The 12,031-nt window shown below is 43.0% G+C and overlaps 1 protein-coding gene across 1 annotated transcript in view; it reads right to left on the bottom strand.

Annotated features, from left to right (window-relative positions):
- Positions 1 to 10,074, bottom strand: part of ADAD1 (adenosine deaminase domain containing 1) — a 29,196-nt gene extending 19,122 nt beyond the window's left edge. The window contains exons 1-6 of the mRNA XM_066253478.1: positions 10,033 to 10,074; positions 9,106 to 9,298; positions 8,162 to 8,350; positions 6,221 to 6,388; positions 4,565 to 4,633; positions 1,678 to 1,803 (exon numbers count right to left, since the gene is read on the bottom strand). Coding sequence (XP_066109575.1) covers positions 1,678 to 1,803; positions 4,565 to 4,633; positions 6,221 to 6,388; positions 8,162 to 8,350; positions 9,106 to 9,292 — 739 coding nt within the window. The 5' untranslated portion in view covers positions 9,293 to 9,298; positions 10,033 to 10,074. The remainder of the gene's footprint in view (positions 1 to 1,677; positions 1,804 to 4,564; positions 4,634 to 6,220; positions 6,389 to 8,161; positions 8,351 to 9,105; positions 9,299 to 10,032) is intronic.
- Between the last annotated feature and the right edge of the window lie 1,957 nt (positions 10,075 to 12,031).

Here is a 12,031-nt window from a genome sequence, read left to right on the forward strand (position 1 = left end):
ATGTAAGTTCTGGCCTATACAGGTGACAGTGAGGCCAAGAATTGAGCTGCTTTCTCAGCTCTGTAATACGACCTTCAATGAATGTCTCAGGCAGATACTCAAGTTTGATAATGCAGGAAAAAGAGGGGATAACCAAAAGGAATTTACGGAGCGGTGAGAGAGAATGGATTCAGAATTTAAGGGAAGGGATGAGTCTTCAGGAAGACAGATCCTCCCTTCACTGTAAGGTAGAGAATAGAGAAGGTGGACACAAGGACAGGAAAGCACATACATCTGCTGGCTGAGGATGTGAGCACGTTTGGGTCTGGTAGTTTCTTACAGAACCAATTAAAAATTATAAGACAAAGCCATTGGGTGACAGCAAGGATAAGAGAGAGGTTGTGGGGTGTATGAACTGGCTGTCACAGAGAGTGTGTGACCAATCCCCCTGCAGACGGGCTGGCTGGGCAGTGAGGCACACCCATACTGGGTGTCTAATAACACATTCTAAGTAGGCACTGAGGTGGGAGTCAGCCCAGGAATGTGTGCTAAGTTTCCTCAGGCTCTCACGTGTCTAAGGTCAGACTTACTCTCCTCCCCCACACTCTTCTCCACACACTTCACACCCTCTTCCCGCGTGTATGAAAACACCCTTCTCCACGGAAACTTCAAATAATGTTCTTTAAAAACATATTTTTCTCTTCCTGTTCATGTCTACCTCAGTTCTAATGTTGGTACTCCATCACAACCATCTTAGCTGTCATTCCCTAATTCAGATTCAACCCTTGTAGTATTTAAAAAATTGTTTCTCACCCATTATTACTTAAACATCAAATACCTTAATCGTCACAAATGTAAATTCATTAAGCTTTTACTACATGCCAAGTACTGGACTAAAAGTTTTATGTACATTGTCCTATCTAATCCTAACAACTCTGTGACTTTACAATCTCTACTCTGAAGAAACAGGCAGCAAGCTGAGGCAGAGATGTTAGGCTTGCACCTTGGCTAGAGTCATTAAGTAGCAGAGCCGGCTGATGCTAATGTGCCGTCAACTATAGTACACAGTCAGTCCCTGTTCGGAAACCTCTGAGTTCATCTCCAACCTCACTAAATCCAGATCTGACTGGCTTTTGAGTCACTCCTAGTCCGGTCACAGCCTGTCAGTCAAAGGATTTTGTATCACTCCTCACATGCACCCTGTGCACTTGCAGCAGGGCATCCCCCGTCCCACAGTCTCCTCACTGCCACTCTCGTCCCTCTCTGCCTCTAAGAATGTCTTCTTTTCCTCTATTTTATCCAAACCTGATCAACCCTTGAAGATCCAGCTTAAGTCTCATCTGTTCCCAAAGATTTTAACCCTATCAGTTCTTATCTATAAATTTTCATGCATTTTTGGATCACAAAAACAATTTTTAACTGTTATCATCTTAGATTTAAGAGAGAAACCAAATCTTAAACTGTTTTATATTATTTTTAATATCTTACTTAGAGATGATTATAGAATTCAAACTTTAATGATCAACCTAGAATAAAGAGTAAATAAAATATAACATGTAGTTGGAATCATATATAATATCCACAAGAAAAACAATAGGAACAAAGATAATTAAAATACTATCATAGTATAGTTCAGGTCATTAAGATATTTAATAGTTTTTCTATATACCAACATATTACAAATATTTATAGACTTACCTCTTTCAATTACAAAGGCAGCCAATGAGTTGCTACATTTCACATATTCTGAATGACTAGAAATCAGGTGATTAAATGTTTCTTTAACAATCTGAGAAATCTTTGCATACTGCATATGTCTCCCTTCTAGAAAAAAATCAAATGCAATATGAATTTGAACAGCATTGTGCTTTCTCTCAGAGGCTTCTATTATTGCTATGATAATCTCACAACTGAATGAGCTAATAATGTATAAAAATATGTAAGAATGTATTTATATCATTATTGATATTTTAAAGTATTTAATTCTAAAAGAACATTACTGAACTTTTAATATAACTGCTTATAAAAGTATCACATATTACAAAATTACTGATTTACATTTGATGCAATGTTCAAAAGTCATACAGGACACAAGACAGTTCTTTGCTGCAAAGCACCGACCCCACTGCCCAGACAGCCAGCATGTCACTGAATGCAGGCGTCGTCCCCAACCATGTGACCATTACACCCATCCTGTCTGCCCTGCTGAAAAGCACTGCCAAGCACTAAGCACTCAGACTGCTGATGTAGTTCCAAGTCCCCACCAAAGAGCCGCTAACTCTGAAAGGGGACGATAAAGACAGTCTTAGGTAACTAGGATTACTACAAAACAGTTTACAACCAAGAATATACATCAAAAGCCATGTTCTGTTTTAAAAACAGAAGGAGTTTAAAATTCTGTACAGGGCCTGGCTTCTGTTGCCTTATGCGCAAATAAGCTAGTGTGCCTCTTGGCTGCAGAATCACATAATAGACTGTGTGGCGAAGTTTAGTCGTAAACCACTGAGTTTCTGATGTTTCAAGATGGCTTCTAAGTAGTCTTTAAAGGGGTTCAAAGTTCACTTGATATTTTCAGAGCAGAAAAGCAATGACCCTGGTTTGCTCTCATGCATTACATACATGTGAAATGTGTAGTCAATCATAAATTCACAGAAATTCCTTTTACCTGCTTAATCATCATCACAAAAGGCACACAAATAATACAAGTTCGATGCTCACAGTCTCAGCTAATATTCTACCAACTGGATTCCTGTTAGGTCATTTACATGTTTTTATTTATATTGTTGAACTTGAATTTTTCTTTGTTAATATTTTTAATGCTCTTTTCTTGGGAAAAAACAAGTCAAGTCACATTATCAAAAAGAGTGAAAGAACAGTCAGAATGACAAGATGAAGTTCTGGGGGGCAAATGAATTCCTGGCTATGTTCTTATCTAATCACAGAGCATGCCATGAGGAGTTGCATATTATTATTACTATCACATGTTAGCATATATTTCACTCATTTGGTCAAAATCATCAACGTGTGGTGTGTAAATTTGGTTCTGTTCTTTACGTAGTAAATATATAAATAAGAAGGACTCAGCAACCTGGCTCTGCTTACCACTAGGAGATATAGGAGAAGTAATATTCAATTTAATATTTTAAAATGTAACTATTTTTTTAAACTGAACAGCAATACAAGAGACATACACTCAGAAGTCTCCCTCTCCAAATGCAAACACTATGACCAGTTTGTTATGAAAATTTTGAAAAATCAATCTATAAATATAAGTATATGTCAGTTTCAAAAGTAGAAACTGGGGACCCTGGCTGGCTGGCTTAGTGGATAGAGTGTCTGTCTGGCGTATGGACGTCCCAGGTTTGATTCCTGGTCAGGGCACACAGAGAAGTGACCATCTGCTTCTCTTCCCCTCCCTCTCTCCGTTCTCTCCCTCTTCCCCTCTCGCAGCCAGTGGCTCGGTTGGTCTGAGCGTTGGCCTCAGGTGCTAAAAACAGCTTGGTTGATTTAAGCATCTGTGGCCCCGACGGGTTGTCAGATGGATCCCAGTCAGGGTGCATGCGACAGTCTCCCCATCTCCCATCCTCTCACTTAAAAAAGAAAGAAAGAAGAAAAGAAACTGGGGCATACTAAAACCCCCTTTTTGCATTTTCTTGGTCACAGACATTGTTCAAAGGCAGACATTAGTGCTACTTCATTCTTCTTAATGGTTCTGTAGAATGAAAGTACTCTGCAATAATTTAATTACATCCTATACAGCTATTGGTTTGTGTGATGACATAGAATAGAAAAATACACAGCAATTAGTGCTGACAGAACAAGTGTTTTGCAGCATATTAAAAAGGTTCATATCATAAAGAACATTTGTGAGTTAGCGACATCAGATACACATCTTGATCTTCCTCAGTGTTTAAGGACTGCATATTGTGAACATAAGTCAAATCTTAGTAAATGTATCTCATCAGCACATGTGCAAAGGAATCAGGAGCAAAGGCTCCTATTTTCTCTGTAAGTGAATGCTGGATGCTAAGGAAATAAAGTGCTCTGACAAATTACTGGAAATAAACAACAAATAAAATGACACAGAGAATGTCAATGAACAGTTCTTTGCTAAAGATGGAGAAATTAGGTGCTGACAGTAGTAAATGTTCCTAGTTCATACAACTAGGAACTTTGACTGCAGCTGTAGTCTTCTTGGGCTTGAATGGCAAATAACTACCATTGAAAAAAGTGAATTTGACATGAATGTTCCAACCATCAAGCACCAGAAAGCCATTGGTTCTTATTAATAACAAGCCCACCAAGGCAAAGAATTCTCAAAAAAACAGGTACATGAAACTGATGAACTATCTCCTTCTAGGAAAAAAGGCATTTCTTTGATCTTTCTTCTCCATTCCCTATTTTCTCTAATTTTTAGCAGCATATGAAAGGAAATTCTCTTTGTGCAAGTATGACAGGTCTGAATGATAAAATATTAATGTATATTTTCATACCTGTGCATATTTTGACTATATGTTGTTGTAATTTTTAATTGGGTTACTCTTCCAAAACAAAACAAAAGAAACACCACAAAGGACGTTCCTACCATAATGCACTTTTGAAACATATGCTGGCTCAGGTGAAGCAACAGGCTCTGCAGGGATGAGAGGAGGACCTGTAAACACAACAAACACATAAGGAAACAAACCTCATCATTCTAAAGAGTAGGTGCCTTACTATTCTGTAATAAAATAGCAATCCAAGAATGATTATTTTTTTCTGTATACTTCTACCGACTCGACCATCAAATACCCACTAGATTAGTCTCAATGAATGTCCTTCCTATTTGAAAACAATTATATAAACACATTTCTGGGTTTACTAATCTTATGCTGCTATAGACTTGCTTTGTAACAGATGCAATGTTCTAAAGAGGTTAAAATGAAACCATGCTTTAGAGGCTTAGGAACAATTTTCTATTTATAGTAATACTATGTAAGATATTTAAAACCAATATTCTTGGCCCTGGCCGGTTGGCTCAGCAGTAGATCATCAGCCTGGCATGTGGAAGTCCCAGGTTTGATTCCCGGCCATGGCACACAGGAGAAGCAATCATCTGCTTCTCCACCCTTCCCCCTCTCCTCTCTCTCTACCTCTCTCTTCCCCTCCCACAGCCAAGGTTCCATTGGAGCAAAGTTAGCCCAGGCATTGAGGATGGCTCTATGGCCTCCACCTCAGGTGCTAGAATGGCTCCAGTTGCAATGGAGCAATGCCCCAGATGGGCAGAGCATCACCCCCAGGTGGGCATGCCGGGTGGATCCCGGTCAGGCACATGCAGGAGTCTGTCTGACTGCCTCCCTGCTTCTAACTTTGGAAAAATCCAAAAAAAAAAATTAAATTAATACTCTATTAAAATTTAATAAGTACAAATAATAGTTTTAATGCTATTTTACTAGAGTGTTTTCTAGGGAACTAACTATATTCAAAGTTTTCAAAGCTTTTAGTCCCATTCTTTGCAATGGCTTTGCAATTTGGTTTCAAAATTAGGAAATCCAGAAAAAACAAGAAAACATGACACTAAGGTTACCTAACATGAAACGAATACTAACAGAACTGCTAACTATGCTAACATATACAACATACTAACATGTTCCTCACATTGATACTTAGTAAAAACTACCATCACTTGAACGTGTACTATTCACGTGCACTGCTTAAAGGCTTTGCATCACAGCCACAGGAGGTAGGTACTATCATTGTCCCCACTTTCCAAATGATGAAAACTTAGGCTTAGAGGGCAAATGGCTTCTCTGTCCAGGGTCAATATTCCAACCTGAGCAACCTGACTCTGGAGTTTATACTCTCAGCATATCTGCTATGCTATCTTCTGAAGAATTCTAGCTTTACTAAATTTAACACAGCCAACTTCATAAAACCTTAGTTAAAGATCTCTGAGTATTAAATGCATAGCATTAAATGTACAAAAACGAATCCAGTGAATTACAGAGAAAAGCATGTTTTGGGACTCAAACAGTGAGTTTAAGAACATGTTTTTCTCTTTTGGGACTGAAATATACAAGAACAATTTTAACTCCAATTAAATACATCTGCAACCAGACAGCAATGGAAGAAAATTATTCAAATCCTGCCACTTCCACCTTGTAGCTGCCAAGTATCTCTTCCTTAACATAAAATGTTTCCTGTGATTCCTTCTAAAAGTGCTACTACATTTTACAAACACTTCATAATCAAGTGCGTTTACCTGCTGTCTCTAAGTCCCTCGGTTCAGGCTCATCCAGCTGTAGAAGCTCATCCAGAGCTAGTTTTGCTGCGTTGGATCTGGACTCCTTTTTATTTTGTCCCAATCCAGTCTTGTACTGAATACCATCCACCACAGCACAAAAAGCAAAATATGGTCCCAAAACGTTACCTTGAAAAAGAACTAAAAATCAATGCTGCAGGACTTCACAGTGCAATGCTGCAAAATCTATGTTATACAAGGAAACATCCAAGCACAACACCAGGGCAAGCGAGCTGTCTTGGCCTGCCAGTGTTTCTGCAGGGCCAATACCAATCAGAGGCAACCTGGGGTCCCTGAGGCAGTTCTGAGGAGTCCTTCCAGCAGCCCAGCTGGCTCTGCTCCCCCATGCGCACTCGGGCCAGCTTTACAGTACAGGCCACACACGGAGACAGCGCCCTGATGAATGCTCAGCAATGGTGAACACTCAAGTGTTTATCAAATGACCAACGACAAGCAAAACGTGAAACCTCTGGTAACACCTCTCTTCTTCCAAATTTCAATACCAATAAAATTGAATTTCTCCCTCCAAGTATCATGATAGTCTTCAAAGCTCCGCAACAGAAGGGATCCCTCTGAAGAAATCCTGTGCACCTACCAACACGGGAGTCACACTCACAATAAGCAGTGCAACTATCACAGTCGGACAGCAGGTGGATGAGGGGGGATTCACAAGGAAAACCAAAACATAAACAAAACAGAGAAGGAAACTGAATGTCCAGTCATCCAAAATTCCTAGAAGGTTACCTTTACACAATTACTTTTACTAGTTTTCCTATTTGCCTGATAAAAAAAGAAATGGAATCATTTTCTAATTTCTGAGGCCAAAGAGTCAGTTCAAGTTTTCAGGAGGCCTTCAGGGAACTCCGATCTCCACTCTGGTCATGGATGGCTAAGTACGATGTCACTCCATATAAGCCTCATTATTATCTCATGCTCTCATACTTCGCATTAGGTGCTGGTTGTTTTGTTTGTTTTTGAAGAAGCACTTCAAGGTTTCAAGCTGTGCCTGACTGCATCTGGGAGAACTGCTTTCCTCCCCTCCTCTATGACCTATTTCCCAATTTTCTTCCTCCACGGCCACCTGGATTCCAATCTGAATTTATTTCACCTGAGAATATCTGTATATTTAGGAAGTGGCCCAGACGATTACGTGTGAGATCATACTCATCAAACCTGTTAATAAGTGGCCCTGGCCGGTTGGCTCAGTGGCAGAGCATCGGCCTGGTGTGCAGGGGTCCCGGGTTCGATTCCCAGCCAGGGCACACAGGAGAAGCGCCCATCTGCTTCTCCACCCCTCCCCCTCTCCTTCCTCTCTGTCTCTCTCTTCCCCTCCCGCAGCCGAGGCTCCATTGGAGCAAAGATGGCCCGGGCGCTGGGGATGGCTCCTTGGCCTCTGCCCCAGGCGCTAGAGTGGCTCTGGTCGCAACAGAGTGACACCCTGGAGGGGCAGAGCATCGCCCCTGGTGGGCGTGCCGGATGGATCCTGGTCAGGTGCATGCGGGAGTCTGTCTGACTGTCTCTCCCGTTTCCAGCTTCAGAAAAATACAAAAAAACCCACAAAACTGTTATTAAGCGCTGTGTCTGAGTTCTTCATCCTGTTTATACCCGGCTTCTCAAACTCCAATATGAATGGAATAATGCACAAGGCTGATTGAGATTTGTTCAACGAGCCATATGCAAAAAATTAAAATCCCATGATTATAAACAGTAAATGGGTTATTTTCACATTCTCAAAAGGCTAAAAAAAATTTATATATATACAATTTTCTGAAGCACACAAAAATACCAGTAGTTATCCAACCCCAATGCTGCGTGAATATAGAAAATAACCCAATTTAGTACCACTTACATGGCTCTATTTTCCCATCCTGTAGGAATAACCAGATACAACTGTGTACTTGCCTGTTGTTACTGTTTCCTTAAGGTCAAGCTGAACTCGCTGCATTTGGGCAAACTGGTGCAAGGCTGATACAGGGTTGATCTCTCCACGTTTATATTTCATTATAAACTCCTTAGGTATTTTTTTTGGAGGAAGAACAGGATTTGAAATAGATGAAAGCCCTTTGGAAAGCAATGGTTCTGGATAGTTACCTAAAAAGGAAGGAAGGAAGGAAGGAAGGAAGGAAGGAAGGAAGGAAGGAAGGAAGGAAGGAAGGAAGGAAGGAAGGGAAGGAGGGAGGGAGGGAGGAGAGAGAGAGAGAGAGAGAGAGAGAGAAAGAAAGATCACTAATCCCTCCTCTAAAATGGAAGCGTGTCCCTGACGCGCTTAGTCATACCTGCTTTCCATTACCCACACACGTTTGGACTAAACAATTTTAACACAAACAACAGGTGTGACCTGTCACTTCGTACAATGTCTATACCTTTTGGAGAACTGACACTAATTCTGCACAGAAGGGCTACAGCTGTCACGACGTTAAAGTGGTACCCAAGAATCACGGGACTTGAGCGACGGCAAGGTCCTCGGATGTTTCTCTAGTCCATTTTTTACACAAAACGTCATTAAGGCTTAGAACGCAATAAAACCCACCCCTGGGATCAGACCCTCGTTTCCGGTTTACCGAGGGTCACTTTCTATTAGTGGTCACGTTGAATTCAGTCCAATTTGCACAGGGTGTTTGTCCTGCTAGTAGGGGTCCGGCCCTGTCCCTAGAGGGGTGACCGTTTCACTTCGACATGGTACAAGGTAACAGGGCTGCTTAGGGCTTCCTGGGTCGGGTCGGGTCTGGAGTCGGAGCCGGGTTCCAGGTGGGTGGGTGAGCACAACCCCGGGGGCCCCGGCCCGGCCCTCCCGGGACCTCGGAGAGTGCAAGCGCCACTGCAGGCGGGCGGAGAAGGGGCCCTACCCGTCACCGGTGTGACCTTGGAGGCCAGGCTGTCACTTTCCGAGGGCGGCGCTGAGAGCATCATTGGCGGCGGCGTCGCTGTCGCCGTCACCATCTGGGCCGGTGGCCGAACCGGCAGGTTCTTTTTCAGCATCTGAGCAAAGCTGGGGACCCGGGAGCTCTGAAACCAGCCATTGTTGGCCGACATCCTCTCCTGTGGGAGCGAAGCATGAAGAGAGTTGGCGGGAAATGACACACGGACCTCCAGCCACGTCCGTAACCGACGCCCGCCTAGGTTGCTCTGGGCTGGTGACAGGAAGCGGGGACCCCTCGTCTGCTCACCCCGCACGCAGGCCCCGCCACCTGCAGGGGCCCCGGGGAGGAAACCACGCCCAAAACCCGTGGGGACCCGGGGGCGGCCTCCCGCGTCCCGCCCCACTCCCACCCACCAAGATCTTCCTTCCGGCCCTGCCGGCCCGACTCCGCGGGCAGACAGCTGAGGCCCAGCCACAAGCTGTAGGTCTCGCCCGCCGTCGCCGTTGCTCCCTCCTCCACCTCAACCTCTCACTTCAGGCCACCGTGTGCGTGCGTGCGTGCGTGCGTGCGTGCGAGCCACGCAGCCGGTGTCGCGACGTTCAAAAACGGCCTCGCGCACCCCGCCCCACCCCGCCCCGGGCCTCGTCCAATCACCAACCATCTCTGCACTTGCGCCTTGCCCCTGCACATGCACCTGCGTCCGGGAGCATGAGGAGACGCCCAACGTCACGTGCGTTGTGGGCACGGGCACGCCGGCCTTGCACTCTGAACGTAGGGCGCAGGTGCACTGCCACACTCCCGGCAGAGCAGGTGGTGCAGGCAGCCCGGGCACTCCCTCTATTGCCTGATATCCCCACGGGAATTGTAGAGCCCCGGATGGGGGCCTCCTAGTCTACTATCCTCTTCACCTACCGTGGCTTCGAGGATGCCCTTTGTCTTATCCCCCAGCTGTGCGCTGACACGGTGCCTGTGGACCTGCCCGACTTCCATGGGGCCCGGTGTCCCGTGTTCACAGAGAAAACCACGTGGACCTCCATTGGGCAATCATGAAAACAGATGGGGCGTCACGAACTGACGAGTTGCAGTCTGTTTGACCGGCCCAGGGGGAGTGTCTTCAGTTCTCTGCTCTCCTAAACATGGAAGGAGGTGTTAGCTGATAAGACTGTTGAACGTATTTTTCATGGTAAATTACTAAATAAGTTTTGGCACGTAGCCCAGAAGAAATTCAAGGAATTGAGTGACATTGTTATAACAAAGTGAAGGACCCCTCTACTTTACTTTTTATTTTTTTGAGATGGACAAGGTTTTTCCAAAGAGTTAAATCACTTCAACCAAAAAAGGAAAAAAAAAGTAACAATAGAATTAATTGATGGTATCGTACCTCATTAGAGCAGGAAGTAATTCACAAATACCTGGGCTAACTAGGTGAAAAATCAGCCTCAGTTCTTTCACTAAAGCCACACATTTGCAGTAAAAGCATAGATAGCTTCTTTAGAGATCATCAAAATGTGCTGATGTGTCATTTTGATCATGAAACTTAATCCAGAATTCTTTACATTTAGAAACTTTTGCTCACAGGAAATTTTAAAAATTCAAATGTTGCCAAGGAGAATGAGGAGGAGGAGTATGAATAAAACTTTTAGGAACAAACATATATAATTATATCAGCATCATATTTCAGGAGGGACATGGAATAGAAATAGAAGCTCAAGAAATAAAAGGAATGGTCAAAATGACTCAAAGATAAAGCATATATGTTTTCCTTTGAAATAATTTTATATGTACAGAAAAATTATATAGTAAAGAGTTCTTCTATAGCCTGCCATACAGTTTCCCTTAACGTCAACATCTTGCATTACCATAGTGCCTTTATCAAACAGAAGAGATCACCATTGTACAGCGCTAACTATACCGTACATTTTATTTGGATTTCCCCAGCTTTTCAGTAATGTCCATCGTCTGCTCCAAGATTCAGTCCAGGATACCACAATTGCCCTTTGCTGTCCTGACTCCCTCGTCTTCTATGAGCTGTGATAGTTCTTTGGTCTTTTCTTGTATTCCATGACCTTGGTACTTTTGAAGGGTATTGGGTAATTCATAGAATGGCTCTCAGTTTGGACTAGCCTGTTTTCTCATGGTCCACAAAGAATTAAGGATATTGGGGATGACCACTACAGAGGTGACATGTACTTCTCATAGCATGTGAGGGGGTACCTAGTATCAACAACTATTACTGGTGGTGGTAACCTGGACTTGGTTAGATTGTGTCTGTTGGGTTTCTCCACTGTGAAGTCAGTGTTTCCTCTTTTCTACTCTCCTTTGGAAGGAAGTCCAATATGCACACAAGAGGGGGAGAGAGACATCTGGAAAGAGGAGTATCACAGAATTCATGGACCTATGTTTAAACCACTATATAACAAATATTCTGAAAGAGATAATTTGAGGCTATGTAAATGTCTTATTTCACCCTGGAGTTCAGTGATTTTCATTCATCTTTTTATTTTAAATTCAATTTATAGGGGTCAAATTGGTTAATAAAATTACATAGGTTTTGGGTGTACCATTCCAAAGTACATCTCTTGAACAGTGTACCACACGCTCACCACCCCAAGTCAAGTCTCCTTCTATCACCATTTGATCCTGACTAAAGCAACTATTATTATGATGGTCTTTTTAAAAAATGTTTTCTCAGTTAAATTTCCTTATTGACATATAATTGGTATATTAGTTTCAGGTATACAACATAATGATTTGGTAAATGTGTATCTTGTGAATTGATCACCACAGTTACAATTTTTTTCTCATGATAAAAACTTCTGCCTGACCAGGCGGTGGTGCAGTGGACAGAGCATCGGACTGGGATGCAGAAGACCCAGGTTCAAGACTCCGAGGTCGCCAGCTTGAGCGCAGG

The sequence above is a fragment of the Saccopteryx bilineata genome, chromosome 1 (genome assembly GCF_036850765.1).
Source record: "Saccopteryx bilineata isolate mSacBil1 chromosome 1, mSacBil1_pri_phased_curated, whole genome shotgun sequence".
Lineage (NCBI taxonomy): Eukaryota > Metazoa > Chordata > Mammalia > Chiroptera > Emballonuridae > Saccopteryx > Saccopteryx bilineata.